Below are 18,691 nucleotides of genomic sequence, written 5' to 3' on the forward strand. Positions count from 1 at the left end.
CCTCATCTTAAGAGTGAGATACCACCAGTTGACCTCACAGGGTAGTGTGAAGTCATAGCAAGCCTTGTAACAGTGCTGAAAAATGAAAAAAAACATTGGAAGAGTTCTCCATGTTATAGTAGTGGAGAATTGGAAAGATAGCTTGGTAGGTTTTGCAGTAAAACAGTTGATTGCCAGGATGCACCTGGTTTGGTGTGGCATATCTGACTGTGTAATATCTTTTTTTAAAGCATGAGAGTGGGGCAGAAAGAATATAGTTTTTTCCTCATGAAAGTCTCATTTGACTGCACCCCAAGGCCTAAAAAGGTTGCATGTATACCTTGGAATGCCTTATTAGCTGAAATCTTCGTGTGTTTGTCTCTTTGCATTCTGCTTTGACAATTTTACTATCGTCACAAAGGCCTCAACATGCAAACTAGCTTAGCAGACCTTATTCTGAACCTAAGTTGTTTCATAGAGGTAATATAATAATGCCAATCCTATCAAGTGTGCTGTTGCTACATATATCATACATTAAACTGAATTTAGCTGCTTAGTACTTACTTGTTACTACTTGTAGTTGTCATATGCCACCAACTACAAGTAGTTCCACGTACGTGCACATTTACATCAGAAATAAAAGACAACAAACACTGATAACATTATATTCTTGCTGACAGCCATTAAATACTCAGCACATGCATGAAGGCTTCTGACATCCACTTAATACTCATTCCACTTTATAGAAGAGAAAATTATTTCTTTCTTGTACTTTATCTGAGTCAGTGATGAGTGGAAGGACACTAAGAAGTGCGGTGTCCCCTGAAGACAGCTGCCATGTGGATATGTGGTTCAGAGTCCAGATGGCCTGTGATGCCTTCAACACTTCGCTGGTTTCCAGTGGAAGATGGTCTGGACCTGAAGGTTTGCTGTAATTTAGCAAGACCTAGCATCTGGGGAGATTCTGCACAGTCCTGAGCCGTGTTGAAGGCAAAATTTGTAAGAAGCACTCCTGTACCTATGAGTTTTGGCTTAGATTGTTTTGTAGCTGCATCAGGAAAGTATGGATGGGAACATTCTCTGTATTTCTTTCTAGTTGGAAAACTAATAGAAAAGACAGTGATGGAGGAAGATGAAAAATCTCTATTTCTTTTTCTGTTGTTTTGTTGTTTTTTTTTTTTTTGTTTGTTTTTGTTTTTTTTTTTTTAACTTCCCGCCTTCCAGCAAAAATACCCATTTCTGTTGTGAACCCTTAGGCCCCCACCTCCTTTTTATTTTTGTGATATAACAATCATACAAACATTTAGGTTGTAAAACACTTTTAAGATCATTGAGTCCAACAGTTAGGCTAGCATTGCCAAGTCCACCACTAAACCATGTCCCTAAATGCGACATCTACACATCTTTTAAATACCCCCAGGGATGGGGACTCAACTGCTTCCCTGGGCAGCCTGTTTTAGTACTTGACAACCCCTGAAGAAATTTTCCCTAATAACCAATCTAAGCCTCCCCCGGCACAATTTGAGGCCATTTCTTCCTGTCCTGTCACTCATTACTTAGGAGAGACTGACACCCACCTCACTACAACCTCCTTTCAGGCAGTTGTAGAGACCGACAAGGGCTCCTCTCAGCCTCCTTTTCTTCAGGCTAAACAGCCCCAATTCCCTCAGCCGCTCCTCATAAGACTTGTTTTCCAGACCCTTCACCAGCTTTGTTGCTCTTCTTTGGACACGCTCCAGCACCTCAGTGTTATTTTTGTAGTGAGGGGCCCAAAACTGAACACAGGATTCGAGGTGAGTCCTCACCAGTGCCAAGTACAGGAGAATAATCACTTCCCCAGTCCTGCTGACCACACAATTTCTGACACAAGCCAGGATGCTCTTGGCCTTCTTGGCCACCTGGGCACATATTCAGCCAACTGTTGGCCAACACCCCCATGTCCTTTCCCACCAGGCAGTTTTCCAGCCACTCTTCCCCAAGCCTGTAGTGTTGCGTGGGGTTGTTGTGACCCAAGTGCAGGGCCCAGCACTCGGCCTTGTTAAACCTCATACAATTGGCCTTGGCCCATCAATCTGGCTTCTCCACATCCCTTATGAGCACATTTTGAGCCTCTGTCTTACTGACAGTACCAACATTTGCAATTCTTTAAGTTAGTTTTCAGGTTGCCATGAAGGAAGAGCAAGTCTGCCCCAAATGGTGGCTCAACATGTAATGGTTTAACATGTTGTGTTTAATAGTGAAGTACCTGTTTTCATTCTCAGTTCCCAATGGATTCTGCTGATCTTGGATATAAATTGTCTCAGAAAATTAGGTCTGGAAAGAGTTTTTACTGCCAGAGAAAGAAGATTTATGGATGGAATCAGAGAAGTCTTTTCACCCCCCCAGCTGAGGATATAAAGTGCTCAGAAGTGTTGCTGGATTCACTTTTATCTCCAGTGGAAATAAGGCTTATGCATTGCAGTAACCCCTGCTTTGAGGCCCAGACCTTGCTGTAGAATGGAGCCCACCCATTGGAAAGCAATCATAGGGATTTTTCTCTATTATCTGAGGATAAGTTACTGCTAACATTATCTGAGGTCATTGATCTGGGTCTGCCTCACTGGCACACATAATTAGACAGCAGTATTTTTACATGTGGATTTTTAAGAATAAGTCATGTTCAAGTGGAGCCTTTTTTGTCTGCCAAATTTTAAATTGATTTGTCTTTAGCAGTTCATTACAAAGTTATTCTTTATCCTCAAATGCCCCTGTTTAAAGATGAAAGATTGTATCTCAATCTTCATGAGGAAATAAACAGATCTGTTTATACTGAACATGGACAAATGATTACAGCTGGTCAGACTATTGCCTATGAAAAATTTATCTCCAGAATGTCTTTCATCCTTTCTTTCCTCCTAAGGAGAAAATCAAAGAAAGGACTTTGAATTTTTATTAATGATTCATTACTCATAACTGATCAGTGAACAGTTTATGCAAATATGCTTTGCAAATTGCTCACTTTAACTATTACTTGCGGTTATATCTGGATATTACCTTCCCATGGGAAGCAGAGGTGTGAACATTTGGATTATTGATATTTAATCATGGGAGAATAATGCATATCAAATGTTAAATACTCAGACAGATATAGAAATCATTGACAATACGCTTGCTCACACTGAATTGTGCCTTAATGGGGTTCTTGTTGACATTAATGAGTTACAAGTTGAGATGAATAAGTATAAATTTCAAGCTAACTAGCTGATAGTTGAACATATTATTCTTTGAGGCCAGTTCGCTAGCTGACCTCATTTTCCTGAAGGCTTATATTTTATATACCTCAAGGAAATATCTCTTTGCATGATAGAATTTTGAAGAGAAATAATTTTTGGTTTCCCCCCTCTCCACCCCGTCAGTGCAATGAAACCACATTAGCCTGTTTTGTGAATCTGGAAGGGAACCTTTGGCCAGTGGCAAATGCAGTGGAGGTTTTTTTGTGACTAGTGACTCTTCTGTTGGGGGAAAAAGGTAGTTTTATTTTTCTTTGACTTTGGTGGGTCCACATAGGTTTGATGGGGAGAACATGTTATCTCTGAGTTATAACTTATTGTTGCATGATTTAAATGCTTATGGGCATTGTATAAATATTTTTTTAAAAAAATACTTTGTAAACTATTAGTTTTAAAAGTTATGTTAGTAGGAAAAATCTAATTTTATTTAAAAATTGCATACAGCTGAAAATAATTGTGATAGTTCTCAGAAATATGATTTTTACTGAAAGGCAGAGCCCTGAGGAGCTGTTAATTTGCAAAATCAGAATGTGTCATTCAGACTGATTTGAGAAATGGACTCGAGGATTACTAATCTTTTGGTGCAAAAGGGGAAGATTTTTCTAGATCTAGGTAGTGAACAAAGTTACCAGTTAGAAGTTCACCAAGTTGTACATAAGGGAGAGATGCACAGGGACATTTGAGAAATAAAAAAGGATTGATCTATTCATTCAGTTTTCTCCTCCACAAGTGACAGTTGTTTGGCCACTGGATAAGCATTCTTCTTTCATTGTGTGAGAAACAATTATCACTCATGAACGTGTAATGTGCTGCTAACAGAGGTAAAAAGGAGTTGCTGAAGTGGTGAGAGTAGATGTCTAATTCAGAGGTATATAATTTATTACTGCCCTCCCAGCATTTAAATTATTGGCTTACTGTAGCATGCTCCTGTGCAGGCAGTTACTCAAATGTTAGATTATTACGAAAGCATAGTTTAATGATAGCATGCATGCCTGTTAAAAGAGGCTATCTCTTAATTTTATTTACTTGCTTCAGTGGCATTCACCATGTGAAACAAAGATATTCAGTCCGAAGGGAGTGCGTACTTGAGCTTACTGGACTGCAATTGGATCCTATTCAAAAGGTTTTACTAGTAGGGGATCAAAAAGCCTGTAAATAAATGTTTGGTCTTGTGTGATGCTGCCTTAAAATTCAGCTGTTGGTGCTATTGTGACCAGGGTTTCACCCAGTTAAGAAGGTGACTAATACAGACAACTAGCAAATTGCTAAAAATTAAGAGCATCATTTGTGGTAGACACAGACCGACGGAGGGAGCTTGTCCTCTGGAGAGCCACAAACACCCTGGAAAGGTACCTGAGAACTTTGTTGTTGATAGATGTGCTAAAGAGCAGAACAGGACCCTAAAGATTTAATAGACTGGTAACGTTGTGTTTTAAGTTAAAGAAAAGCAAAACAAATGCAGCTCCTTTTGCAACTGTTGGTTTCTGATGTTGGAAAGCAGTGAGACCAATTAAGATCCGTTCCCCTGCTGATATCAGAGATGGCAATTACTAACCTAAGAACACAAATATGACTGAAAAGAGTCTGTTCCTACAGCCCTAAAATTGACACTGTGTACCCTTGGTGCTATTGTAATACCAGGAAGTGTCAACTTAGTATAAACAAGTAAATCTATAAAATGTAAAAATCAAACTTGCCAAGACAGTTGTTTCATGTGGAGGTGATACGGAATATCTCTGAGGTGAAAAATAGGATCTGAATGAACTACTTTTAAATGCATACCAGGATCCTCTATGTATTGTTGTACTTTTTAATTAGATGAAAATAAATGAATTGAAAAGATGAAAGGAACTAGTGTAACATCTCACTTCAAAGGGCAGCTCCACTCTTGAGGAGTGTTTTAAAAAAAAAAAAAAAAAAAGAAAAAAGAAAAGAAAAGCAGCTTATTCAAGAAATATGCTTTCTCTATGGATTTGGTTTCACTTTTACCTGCTTTAGAAACTCAGGAATGACTTCTGCTCACTTGACCTAAATGGAGTCATTACCCCAGTGTAAAGTAGAGTGGAAGGTGGCTGACAGTGATGTTCCCTCCGGTCTCCCTTCCTTGCACTTTACATTGACTCAGCAGTGCTCTCAAATGAGGGGATTATTTTTGACCTTGTGATGGCATTTTTATCAAAGTTTCAAAGCTCTGGGCTGTGTCCTGGACAGAAGCTGCACATGTGCAGTGGCTCTGTGTCTGGATTTACTTTATCTGGGCAAATTAATTGAAGAAAACAGCTGAATCACTCATCTGCCTGCTAAGCAAGTCAGCCTTCCCAGAATCCAGAGGCAGATGCTCACACCCAAAATATCTAAAAGCCATGCCTTGTATACTTTCCATATACAGAATAGCTTACGTTATGCAAGATATTTCACCACCTCAACATTGGCTGATTGATCTTGAGGGTCCTTTTGGATTCCTGACTTAAGTCAGTGCTGGCCAACTCCAGGGTAGTTTTTTGTCTTCCACCAAATTTTACTCACAAACCCTTTCTTTAAACATGAGTTGTTTGTTTAGCCCTTAAACACTTCCAATCACGTCTGTCCAGACCATTACTCCAGCCATCATATTTCCATGCAACTTCTGGAAGTAGAGGTCTTGTGTGGCTTGGAAAAGAAGAGCAGCTCATCAGCTTCATAACTCCTTGATAGATCTAGGCAAGCTGCTCTGTTTTTTTGTTATGCCACAAGCTGTTTAACCAGTTTGTCAGATAGAAGGTGAAATGTTATCAGCTTTTCACAAACACAATCAGCTAAGCAATTGAGCTCATTCCAAATGTGATTAAGTGGGATCAATTATAAGAACTAGATAAGAGAGGTAAGCTTGTTGTTTCTTGGGTTGGTATTCTGCAGTATTAGCCTTTGTAAGTATCCTTTATACATCATTAGCTGCAAAACCTTTATTACTTCAGGAAATGGCTTCTAGACCAATATTCAAATGAACTTCATCCTAAACTGATTATTCTAACACTGGAACTGCCATTGAGTGGGGAAACAATTTATTTGAAGCATCAATTGCATCAAACAGAAAAGTAGCCATTGAAGTCAATGTTTTGCAATGCAAGAAGCACGTTTGCTCTCAGTCTTAAATACAGTTAAATATTCTGGGAGAGAGAGCTCTTTGTGTCCCAAGAGGGGAATATCTGCCCTTCATAGCATCATTTTTTGCTGGGGTACTAAGTAAAATTGATGTAACACTTAAGGCTCAATTTGATAAATATCAGTATTTATAGATTTGCTGAGTCTCAGAATTTATAGATGATTCCTGTAAATTTTTACATGAAATTGCACATCAGATGTTCAATAAATCTGAGGGATATACCTGAGAGTCAAGTGCACTGGAAGTAGTGTAAATATACATATTACAGGAATAATTAAATGTTAGTTCTTTCTTTATCAGAAATGGAAAGCTGGTAATGTAGAAATAGAGGGGACCATGTGAACATACAGAACAAAGAGAGTAACGTCGCAAAATAGTCCATATTGAAATTGTAAAAAGAGAGACTTGCTGGTGTCTTTGAGCAAATATTTTTAGCATTATTTTCAATTCCTTCATGGCTTCTGGCTCTTGCAACGGAGCTCCCAGCAGGCAATTTCTGTGTGATTCAGAAAGAATAAATAACATAGGTCTGACAAAGAATTCAGGATGCATACTGCCACAGTGATTGTGCTGTTCTGGAGCATAATGTTTGACTCAAACCCCACAATTTTGTTTGCTTTCTTTTTTCTGAACGGAAAGAGATTCCTAAGCTCTGGACTATTTCCATAAAAATCTTTAAGATCTTAGAAGAGTAACATAGTTAATGCATCTCTTCTATTGCTTAGCAATGGATGTACTGCAGTTGTCTGCTTAGTTAATAAACACATCTACTGAACAGAAATCCAATTTTCGCTTCCCCTTTTACTACAGGTAAGATTCGGAGGCCTTTGAAGATCTAGGCTGGCACCTTTGTTGCCCTTTCAAGTGCTTTCCTATTCTGATAATGATAAGGTTGTTGAGGGTTGTGCAGTCTTCCTGATGGGCTCAGTGCCACAGTCTCTGCTCTGGTCTTTAGTTCCCAGTGTTTGCTCTGCTTTCCTGGCCATTTCCAGTAACTGAACAGGGCAGGTCAATTCCCCCTCATGGATCCTTTCTGTAATCTCTACTTGGCAGCTGTGTGGGACCACTGTGACATTTCCTGCAGCCAGTGCAAATTTTTAATGTTTTTTCTGCATTTAATTCCAAACCCCTGCCTTATCTCTTCTTCCTCCTCCTCCACCAATTTTGCTGGCTTTTTGGATAGAGTATTGCTTCCCTCAGATACTGGTCCCCATGTCTCTGTGAAAATATTCCTGGTGTTAGGTCTCTTTCAGATCACGAGTGGCCATTTTATATTTCGTCACTGACAACCAAGGAGGTTTCTTTCCTGAAGCTCAGGAGCAATACATTTCACTATTAATTATTACTAGGCAAGATTCAGATATTCCTAAGAAGGATTCTTTGGCCTATGCTGTGTTGAAATATGTGAGCATGAGTGGTCTCTTTTGGGCCATTCGTTCAGGTAATGGTCCATCACTTTTCTCTTATCACTGGGTTTATAATTATTTGCTGCCTCTGACTTCTTTCATTGAAACTGAACATATTACCATATATATACAATAGTCTTTCATTATTATTTTGTGTGGAACTTTACTAAATATTATTGGAAGCTTTATATGTCCGTCACCTGACAGTGTCACCTGCAGTGTTTAAATTGTTTGATAACTATAGAAAAATGAACTAGAAGATAAGTAAGAAAAATCACCGTAGAAGTGAGAGCTATTATGCTATTCTACTGAGGTTTATTTTATTAAAGAGAAAGCATTTGAAATCTGACATTTTTAACTTTTGAGCCTTTTCACAATACATACTTAACTGTGGCACCAGAAGCTTTTTGCATGCATTATGAAAAATTATACATCTGGGGAGAAAAAAAAATAGTAATCCTCTATTATGTGTGCATGTAAAGTATTTTTGCTCAAGAGTGCCTCTATTGTGCTCCATGTTCTCCAGTCATTTTTCTGTGTATGCATCATCAGACTTTTCTGAGAAAGATTCAAGGAACACCAGCTCCCTTGGAAGGTCTCATCTTCATGGTCAGAATTTAATTTTAAACTTGAACCATTAAATTTGTGGTGGTTCCTGGCGGGTTCATTTTCGGCGTTAACTGTTAAAGTTTTGGAGAAAGCTCCTTCCTCCTCAGAGACTTGCTCTGACCCCAGGTTCAGCCTTACATAGTAGTGAGTTCTGTACAGTTGACTTCATCAGTTGTCGGCATTATTCTGTGTTCCCCTTTGTGGTGGAGCAAGCTGAATGATCACTTCTTAAAACTTCTTGTGGACTGTGGTGCACACAAAGCCTAAATAAAACGTATTTTAATGCTTGATATGGTGTCCCTTGTGCCCCTTGAAATTCTCTTGGGCACCACTTCCTGAATACATCCTCACCTTGAAGCTGCACCTTCTCCTTCTGAACTGTGGGAATGGCTGCAGTAGTTCATCAGATCCCACATCTTTGTTTCCACTTGGTGTTTCATTTAAAAGATGTTGGTAGGATATGGGCCTTTCCCCCCCACCCTTGGATAGTGCTCCTGTTATAGGTCAGTTGTTTTTAATTTCCAGGAGGAGCGTGTGGAGGGAGATTTGTTAGTGATCTTCCTCTTTGCTCCAGGTAGGGAAGGTCTTTTTTTGCCTTCTAACTCAGCTGTATTAGATGTAATCACTTCGGAGTGGGAGGACAAACACAAAGTCTCCACCTGTCTCCTCACCTACTCCCAACAATGTCAGAAGGTAACTTAGGACCTTGTGACATTAGCTCATAAGACATAACTGTTACCCATTATTTTAAAAATCCAGAACCCATAAGTAGCCCACACAGAGGAAAATATAACTTTCTATGTACAAGCAACTATTCATATGAATCTCTATAGCTTTGAAGAATATCTTTTGCTTCACAGGACACTGCAAGACTGGAAGATGAATTCCTAAGGGAAGAGTTCCTACTCTGCAAGTTACATTCACTGAATATAGAATAATAACTCTCAAAATAGATTTTAAGTCTGTACTGTAGCTGCATGATTTGTTTACTGTGCTCATTTATTCCATTCTTCAGGTTTGAAGACGGAACAGTCTCTTTTCTCGATATCATTGCTCTGAAACACGGATTTGATGTTCTGGAAAAACTCACAGGTCAGTTAACATAACTCTATTACTGAAGAGTGAAGTTCCAGATTTAAACTCGGGGCACAAGTCTGATCATATTTCCTATGGCTGTAGCTTAATTTTCCTTTCTAGATTTACTATCCATGTTCATCAGTGTGAAGATCAGACTTCAGTGTAAGTGGTTAATTCAGGTCTTGCGACTTGGATTGTTCCAGCCTGGTTTGCAAAAAAAGTATCCAGACTGTGCTCCTCAAATGCACACTTGAGTACACTGAGCGCACCTAGTCTGCCTCACACTCACAAAGATACAATAGGAAAGTAACAGTAGAAAGTAGCTGAGTGGCTCCCACTGTCTGCGTATCTTTGAAGCCCTTAAGATGGAGCTAACGCTAAAGTCCCAAATAAAACTGAGCTGATCCTCAAGCCAGAAGCTTGATGTGAAGAGTGACACTCGCGTGCCTTGTTGACTCCAGGATAGCCTGCTGCTTGCCTGGCTTAGCACCCCAAATGCACAACCTCTCTGATTGCTGCTGTGGGCCAGGAGATGACACCTGGCCAGGAAAGCTTGCACCACTGGCTGTGCGGGAGGCTTGCACCATGGCAGGATTCCACATGTGCAGTGAGTCAGGCTGACAAAATATGTTCCTGAAATATGTGTTTCATACTCAGGTATGTGCATAGTTAACATGTAATGTCTGAACCTCCCTTCTCCAGTGCACTCTTTGATTTCCTATATAAAGGCATGAAGTGCATCCTCACATAAAAGAGGCCTGAGTCCAGGGAGACACTGACTATGTATTCTTCAGGCTGGTATAATTTCAGCTAGTGTCTGTGGAGGTTTACTGTCAGGATTTTTCTGAAGGGTTCTAGTTTCTTCTTCCTCACAGAGCAAGACTTTTGCAAGGAGTATGATGTTAGATGTTTGAGGTCTTGCTCACGTGGAAATCAATAGCAGAGTTTTGAAGAGTCCACTTCAATAGGAGTCTGACTGAGCCCCAACGAGTAAAGGATGTTTTGCTTTATGATGCTCTGTATGGAGACCAGGGAACAGAAAACAGCCTTTGGTGTACGTTCTTGTAGTATAAAATACTTCTGAAAAGTGTGCAGTCTTAAACAAACACGTTCACTTGTAAAGAGGGCTAACTGCTTTGATTCAATGCATTGCCTGCCGTTATGGGAGAGTTGAAGATAGCATTGCCTCCACTGCATTTCTCATCCATCTAAACATCCTATTGGTACCCATTTCAGCTAAGCAATTGAAAAATCTCCTGATAGTAGACTGAGGGGAATACTTAGCCCTGAACCTGAATAAGGTGGCTATCAGCGGATGAAAGCGTAGAATAGAGGCATGAATAAACTACTATGTTGAGACCTTTCAGGTAGCAAAAATGCCAAAAATGAAAATGTGGCTTCAAATTTTCACACTTATAATTCTTTCATAAAAAATGAAAAATAAAATTTAGAAATATTTCTATTTTCAATTTAAAAAAAATTTTTTTCAACATTGCTAAAATGTGGAAAGATAAAGAAAGGTGAGAAAAATGTAAGATGAAAGAATAAACAAGAAGAAATCTATACTGAGGAGAAATTTGAAAAATAAAATTAAGATGGTTTTGACAAATATTTGTATTTTAGAACTTCTGCACTGCTGGTGCAGCCTAGGTACTTTGGTGGTCTCTAGTCAAATTCTGGAGTGCCAGAGACCAGAGGAACTTACAGGAATCCATACTGGAAGAAAAACTTGAATTCTGTAAAGGATTTTAATCACATGATCTAAGAATTTTCCACAAAGTCAAGCTATTCCTACACCATTATCCATGACCCAAGATGAATTAAGCTTGTGTTTAAAATAAGTAGGAACTTTCAACACCTCCCTTCATGCTAAAACTTACGTGATTATGCTTACAAGTATGTGTATGTAAGTACACAAATTTCCATGTGGTGTGGTTTTTTTAATTAGAATTTAATCGTACAGAAGAGAAATCAAACAAGCACCAGGCAAATGTGGTAGTGGAATGTGGTACAGCTATGGTCACATTTGGAGTTCTCCATCATAAAACGCATTTTGTGTTCCCATTTTTCGAAGATTTTGTGAAGGGTCACTGCAGTGCTCCAGGTTCCTCAGCCCCGTCACATCTCTGTTGGCCCTTCTGTGTTGGCTGTGAGAGCAAGGCTGCCTGAACGCCTGCGGTGTAGCACCACAGCCTACAAAGCAGTACGTGCTGTCCAGAGAAGTTTGTTTACCTTTCCAAACGTTTAGCTCTTCAGTTTGTATAGGCATTGAACATATCTGTGTCTGGCACGACCGATGCAACAAGAGATTCAGTGCTTGGCAATTGCCATTTTCCGCTCATTATCCTTTTCTCCCGTGCACATCATTGAGAACATTGGAATTCTGCAGGTTATTTAATTTCTGTCAAAGGTCCACTGTTTCTTTTGAACAGAGATTATTGGCATTTGTGTGTATACAGCAAAGCCATTGCATGCTGTAGAAACACCTCATAATCCAGAAGGACTGCAGATTTGTTTTAAGCCACTTTATGCATATTTCTTCTACTTCAACTGTCAGAGCACTCAGCAACAAAATGCACTGTCAGATGTGAACCGCTTCTGAATCTCACTTTGCTGTAGCTCCTGAAGTACTTGCTTTGCACTCCCACAACACAAACAGTGATTCTCATTCTGGGTTGGGAATAGCCTGCAGTAGAAACAAGAAAACTAAACAAAGTATTATTGTTATTAATTGTGTCTTTCTGTGTAATAAAAGTACTGCTGAAGTTCTTTTGGGATTATACCAGTGTAGTTATTGAAGATGGGGAGGGATATCACTAACTCAGAGTAAATCAGAGCTTCAGCATCGGGCAGTACTGTGAAAAAGAGATCTGTTGCTGAGTCTGATATCATCTGAATAAATCCTTGATGTCTCAACTTCTGTCTAACAGCGAGTCATATTTCATGTCAGAGTTACATCATCATGTCTGTGTGTATTTAAGTAATTTTCAGAGGTTTTGTGTCTGTATAATTTTTAAACTTAATCTTAGCTGGTATGTATTTTTATAGGTAAATTTTCATCATTTTTACAAATGAAACTAAGGTACATCATTTGCAATCATGTTATAAGGTGTACTTTAGTTATAATGTCTGTTCAGGAAACATTCATTCTCTTTACAAGAAAATATAATATGTGTTGAGAGGAATTTTAAAATGCCGACTAAATCTCCTAAGGATGATGAATTGAAAGTAATTTTTTAATTCACTGGATGCTTGATTGGTTGTTGTAGAGTAAAAGTTGTGTTGGCTTTTATAAAGGCAATTATACCACACAACAGCCAAAGCAAAATACAGTGCAGGATGCCAAATAGTGAAGCTAATTTTGATTTTTAACTTGGTCTTGGACTTTTGAGTTGTGTTTAGTCCCTTAGTAATTTTTACATATCAAGGACTGATTGCAACCAGTGATGGGATGTTGGACAGTCTGCTTTTAGTGGTACTGCACAGATTCTCATGTATATTGTGTTTAAACACTTTGGGTTATGCCAGTCATCCAGTTTAGGGCCAGAAAATAATTTTCTCCCCAGTCAGATTGGCAGGGATTGCTGCGATTTATTCTCCTGTGTAGTGGTGACTTCATCCTGTCATTGTTTGGGCATGTCACCTAAACTTGGACCATGGGTGCAATGCTTGTGAATTTTACTGTTTTCATCCTTGGTGTTGCTTTCGTTCATAATTTTAATGGCTTTGGGGTTTTTCTTTTAAAAATCATAAGTTTGAAGATGACATTCATACATGTGCTCTGGCTTGTGATATATAGGTGTGTTGGAAGTGGATGCTCCATTTTGGCCAAAGTTTGTGAAATTCTTCATTTTGGGGGGAAATTCTTCCCTTGGTTTAAGAGAGAGAACGAATCATTGATGCAATTTTTCCTTTCTCTATGCCAATCATTTGACATAAGGTGAACTTTAAAAGAAACCTGGGCAACTTGTACTAATATCCTCACCTTACTACTCATAATTAACACCTTCTCTAGCAGTACTTGAGAGAGCGTTATGGGTTGTTGGGTGGGGTTTTTTTGGAGAAAAAATGTTTGACAAGTTGACAGTAAGGAGAAGGTGCTTCATCCAGACTCTAAATAGGAAAATATGGATAAACTAAAGAGAAGGCATTTTAAATTCTGGCATCAGAAATAGAAGTTTGACTTCTGGATGTGAAGGGAGTGCATAAGAACTTAAAATCCAAAGGTGTTCTGATTCCCAGATAATGACATTGCTGCTATGTCAAAAGACAAAAATCTCTCCTCTCCTTTCACGGATAGTGATGTGACTGTTTCTGTTTTTAAAATTATGTCCCAAAATGAATTTGGGTTAGACAACAAACTAGAAAGCAAGTTATTTATTTACTGCTAACAGCTTTTGCTGCTAGCATGTTATGTCAGTCCAGGTATTCCTAGCTTTCTTTTGTGATGTGACTAATGCAAACTAGGCATCATCTGTACCCTTGAAAGCAGAGCAGAACAGCTAGAGCATGATTTGAGAAGCTTTGAAAAAGTGAGTTGCCACAAGAAATCCTGTCAAGGCTGCCTTTGCAGAGTTTAATCTCTATATAAGGTTTCTTTCTGGAAATAAAACCTGCTTTTATGTTTCAGGGAGTTTTTTATATGCATTTGCTAATACTGATGTGGATTGCATTCACAAACTGCCTAATCTGTGAAGAGGAATCTAGGAAAGGACCAAAAATATCAGTCATTCCTCAGACCTGGAGAGATAACACAGGAAGCGGTAGTACTGCATGTAAATGTCTTTGGTGGTTTTGTATAATACAGCTAGAGAGAAAAATACGCTTCCTAGGAACTAAAAGAAGGGGAAAATTTCTTTATTATAAGCTGAGCTGATGAAGAAAAAGTGCAACACAGCTGACAGAAAATATACTCTTGCCAAGAGATAATTGTTCTGTGCTCAGGCAAAAGAATTAGCAAAACTTCTGCGGTGAAAGCATTTGATGGCATCCAGTGTTATTACAGAGGAGAGAGGTTTTCATGACTGGGAGATTTCTGGAAAGAGGAAGCCAGGACAGCTAATAACTCGGGGATCCCTGCAGGTGCTCCTGCATTGGCTGTGGCTTGCCAAGGCAAGAAATGGCAGGAAGCATCAATATCCAACACTACACAGGCTTCCTACTTGTCCAGTGATAACTGAGCATTTGAGGTCTGCAGCTACTGAGAACTTCTCCTTTGGCAGGGCTGTGTACATTGCAAGTCCAAAATATTAAAGACTACAAGGAGAAACTTGAGGCAGTTTTGGTTTGGGGGGCCTTATGTGTTTCCATGTGAAAGGATTCTGGAGTCACTGATCTAATTTTTCTCACCAGGGAAGTCTTAACCCCACCCTGTTGGCAGCAGAAGACTCTCTTGTATGCCAGTTAGTGTGACCTGTGCCTGCCTTTCCTCTTCTGTCCTTCTGTATGTGTCTAGTTTAATGCCTAGATGAAGCAGCAATTGGTCACAAGTATTGGGTGTTCTACTAGTTACTCTTCCATAATGTACATCGGGAATTACTTCTGAAGTTATTGGAACTCACATTAATTAAGATCACAATATGCACTTTGATTTATGCACCTTCATCTAACTGTTGGTTAAATCATTACAGAAAAAAAACAAACAAACAAACAAACAAACAAACAAACAAACAAATAAAAAAAAAAAAAAAAACAAAACCAAAAAAAGCAATCAGACATGGGGAAGTTATAGGAAGAACAGTATTTGCATGGGAAGTATGACAGCTGTGGAACATGTTAATAGCCTTGGTTATACTGTGTTGTGGGTCACAGTGTTGACTTTACTAAAGCCAGCAGATATATCAAAGAGCAAGTGAATTTAAGAAAACTATTTTTCTGGATACTGAGAAGTGGAAAACTGCACTCCTACCCTGGTTATTCCCAAATAGAGACTTTAAGACAGGAGTGTGGTCATTTGTTTCAGATTATTGTCTGTTTTCTGTGTTTGCTAATGCTTTTTTTCCCAACCTTGATGGGTAACATAAGACTGTGGTTGTCCCCATTGAGCTGGGGTAGCTATAAATCAGAGTTGTTCATGAGCTAAGAGTAGAATTTGTCCATGGGTTAGTTGTTCAGTTTTTTTGAGATAGTGGGTGGTGATCTAACAGGAATGATAAAATTGGGCCTGCTCTCTCCCTGTCACTGAAATCAGGAGAGGTATACAGTAGTATACAACCAGGAAAGCAAGATGAGAGAACATTTCATAAACTGCAGAGATTAATCTATTTATATATCTACTCTGTTTAGTGCAAAATAAGCCACTGTGTTCCTAACCAAAGAGAATGACTCTTTTTATAGTAGTACAGCAATGACTACGCAATCAATATATGTTTTTTATTACATTCTATGTGAATCCTATTTATCCCTGACTTAAATTGTGGACCCTCATTCCTATTCAAGTCATCCATCTAACGAGGTTTTACTAATGTGGACACCAACTGTATGGTCTAAATTTTTTGCGATTCCCTGTACCTTACTGCAGATGGGATAGTATAAGAAAGGTGAGGTTTCTGCCTTACATCAGATGGTTACTGTGAAACCAAGCCCTGACCTACTGAATATTCAGAACCTCTACAGAGTAATTACCTGCAGTTGTTCACTTTTAGGTTTGCAACCAGAGATTGTGTTTCACTGTGAGGACCTCATCTGTGTGGACACTCCTATGAATGCTTCCATTGAAGTCAATGGGGCCATGGAAAGAAGTCTAGTATAATGGCCAGGCAGCTACGTGAGGACTTGGGAGACATGAGTTCCTTAGCCACAAAATTCACTTGATTTCTATTAAATCACGGAGATACTAATCTTCAGGGTTGCAGGGAGTTAGTTATCCAAATGTGTTTCCAGATCTGCATTTAATCTCTGGGTGGGGTTTATCTTATGTTGCAGTCACCACCTAAGTCTGAGATGACCATTTAGATTCCCATTGCAATCAGTGGAACAGACTGTACTCCACCAGCCCGACCCCTCTGACCTTTCTTGGAAATTTAAGACAAGAAGAGTTACATCCAGCAATAGCAGTTCTCCTCATTATCTATTAAGGGAGCTTAGATGATTAGCTTAGTGTGGTATAGGACATTTCTTTACTTTTACGTAACTTTCCTGTTAATGTTCCCCTTGGGACTAGAAAGCTGAACTGGCAGTTGAGGTGGAAATGGTGTTTAGGGTTTTTTACCTTCCCTTGGATCTGTGGTTTGTATTGTGCAGGGCATGTTCTACATTTCTTGTGGTTGAAATCAACTAGTAAGCAGAACGGAGAATATGCTGGAAGAGCCCTGAGGAGTGTGAAGGCTCAGCATGAGGTTTTCTATTTGTGAAACCCTCATATGTCTAATACTGTATGAGTGATTTCTGAATTGCATCATGTATTTCATGCTTCAAATCCAAGTTTATTCAGGTAGATGTTGCTTTCTCTGAGAGGGAAAGGATCACAGCCTGACAGCAGACAAACTATCTTGCAAAGGCAAAATATTTTCTGTCTCCAGGATGAAAATGTCCCTGTTATGGTAAAACAGTCAAAAAGATGTCTTATGTAATGAGTGTGTATGTACAGCTGACTTCAGATGCCTGCGATCGTTTTAATTTTCAAATGACAGGTTAAAGCAGATTAGGAGGAAAGAAAGCTCAGTTGGTTCTTTTGCATCAGAAGAATCCATTGTTGGGGCTGTGATTAATTTGTTAGGAAAGACATGCTCAAGTAAACACACATTTGCTAATGGCTGTAGATGAAATTAAAATAGTTAAAGAATCAGTATTACAAAATGAGCAAGTAGGTGAGGCAGTCTTGTGCAACTCTCTGGAAGTACAGCCAAGCACATACAAATGTGTTTGGTAGGCAGGTTTGAATTGATGGATGGGCCCTACCTTTTTTACCGTAGGTACGGAATCTGTTCCCAATTCTGCCTGAGGTAGCATTGTGAAATCTGTCACTGTCAATAAATAAAGTGGGAGAAATTGTTGTAGCCTATGTCAAGAGAGAATGGGTGTAAGACCCAAGTCTTCAGCAAAGGCCATAGGAATATTAACAGAAGTCAAGAGTAATTAAACTCTCTGATCCCCTGGTTCCTACACCGATCCAGCATTGTCTACACATGGCCAAAGAATATTTTGGAGAAGTGCTATCTGTCTGTAATACCTTTCTCTCTAGATCATTTTCTGTGTCAGGTATAGTTAGGATCTGAAGGAATTGTCATTTTCATTATAAAGTTGTCATTGCCATTGTTAAGAGACAGATATAAAGTCCTGTGGGACTGTATTTTTCAAAGGAGAAGTGAGGGCTTTTAGACTTGGGTGCAGACTTTTCAAAGACTTTTTGATGCCTAAATTGATTGATTAGCTTAGGGTCCTTGTTATTCTTGGAATACCCTTTTAAAATGAGAAAAAGTAAAAATCTTTTTCAGTTGTATTCTTAAGATCTGTATATGAAATACTTCAGAATTGTCTCTGTACAGTTCCAGCTAAAAAACAGAACTGAAAATAAATTGGAAAATAAAATGACACACAAATTAATCCCATTGCATTTTAAACAATGTAATATATTACTAATTATTTTTTGCCACATCTTGATATATTTACAAGGAAATAAAAAGTTACCTTGTGGATACTAATTTCCTTGACTGATACATGAACAGGTTTCTTACCGACATGCATCTGGAAAATGAACCTTGACAGGGTGGTGAAATAGGTCTAGTTATATGAAAAATTAGAGCACACTGTGATGAGAGAAGGGATCGGCATTTTGGCATTTGCAGAAGGTCTGGCTGGCGTTAAGGGTGTGCACTTCAGCCATCCCTCAGCAGATCTCAGGGTCCTGTTATAAAGTGTGCTGGCTACCATGGCAAGGATTACCTTATTTCATTTATTACATTTTTAATTTCCTAGCTAACTGGATCCAGCTGTTTCAGCCCTTCATGCAACGCAGAGATTTTATGCTAAATCCAAAGGGGCTAAATTAAAGCAAAAGGAAATTTGCATATCGTGTAAAACTCTACTTGTTCAGCAGATCCAGATTATATGGTGCTAATCACAAGCACTAGATAGAGTAAATCCTCTTGAAGTCACCCTGGGGTTAAGTCAAATGCTTTACACTCTTTGACACATACCCATGAAATATGTAATCAAGTCTGTTTGACGTCCTCTCCTAATTACGTGTGTGTATTTTAAGCAGATGCTTT

The 18,691-nt window shown here is 38.9% G+C and overlaps 1 protein-coding gene across 1 annotated transcript in view; it reads left to right on the forward strand.

Moving 5' to 3' along the window:
- MOCOS (molybdenum cofactor sulfurase) overlaps window positions 1–18,691 on the forward strand; it is a 223,861-nt gene that overhangs the window by 117,080 nt on the left and 88,090 nt on the right. Inside the window, exon 5 of the mRNA XM_042798201.1 lies at window positions 9,421–9,497. Coding sequence (XP_042654135.1) covers window positions 9,421–9,497 — 77 coding nt within the window. The remainder of the gene's footprint in view (window positions 1–9,420; window positions 9,498–18,691) is intronic.

This window comes from Tyto alba, unplaced genomic scaffold (genome assembly GCF_018691265.1).
Source record: "Tyto alba isolate M040663 unplaced genomic scaffold, T.alba_DEE_v4.0 Super-Scaffold_27, whole genome shotgun sequence".
Classification (NCBI taxonomy): domain Eukaryota; kingdom Metazoa; phylum Chordata; class Aves; order Strigiformes; family Tytonidae; genus Tyto; species Tyto alba.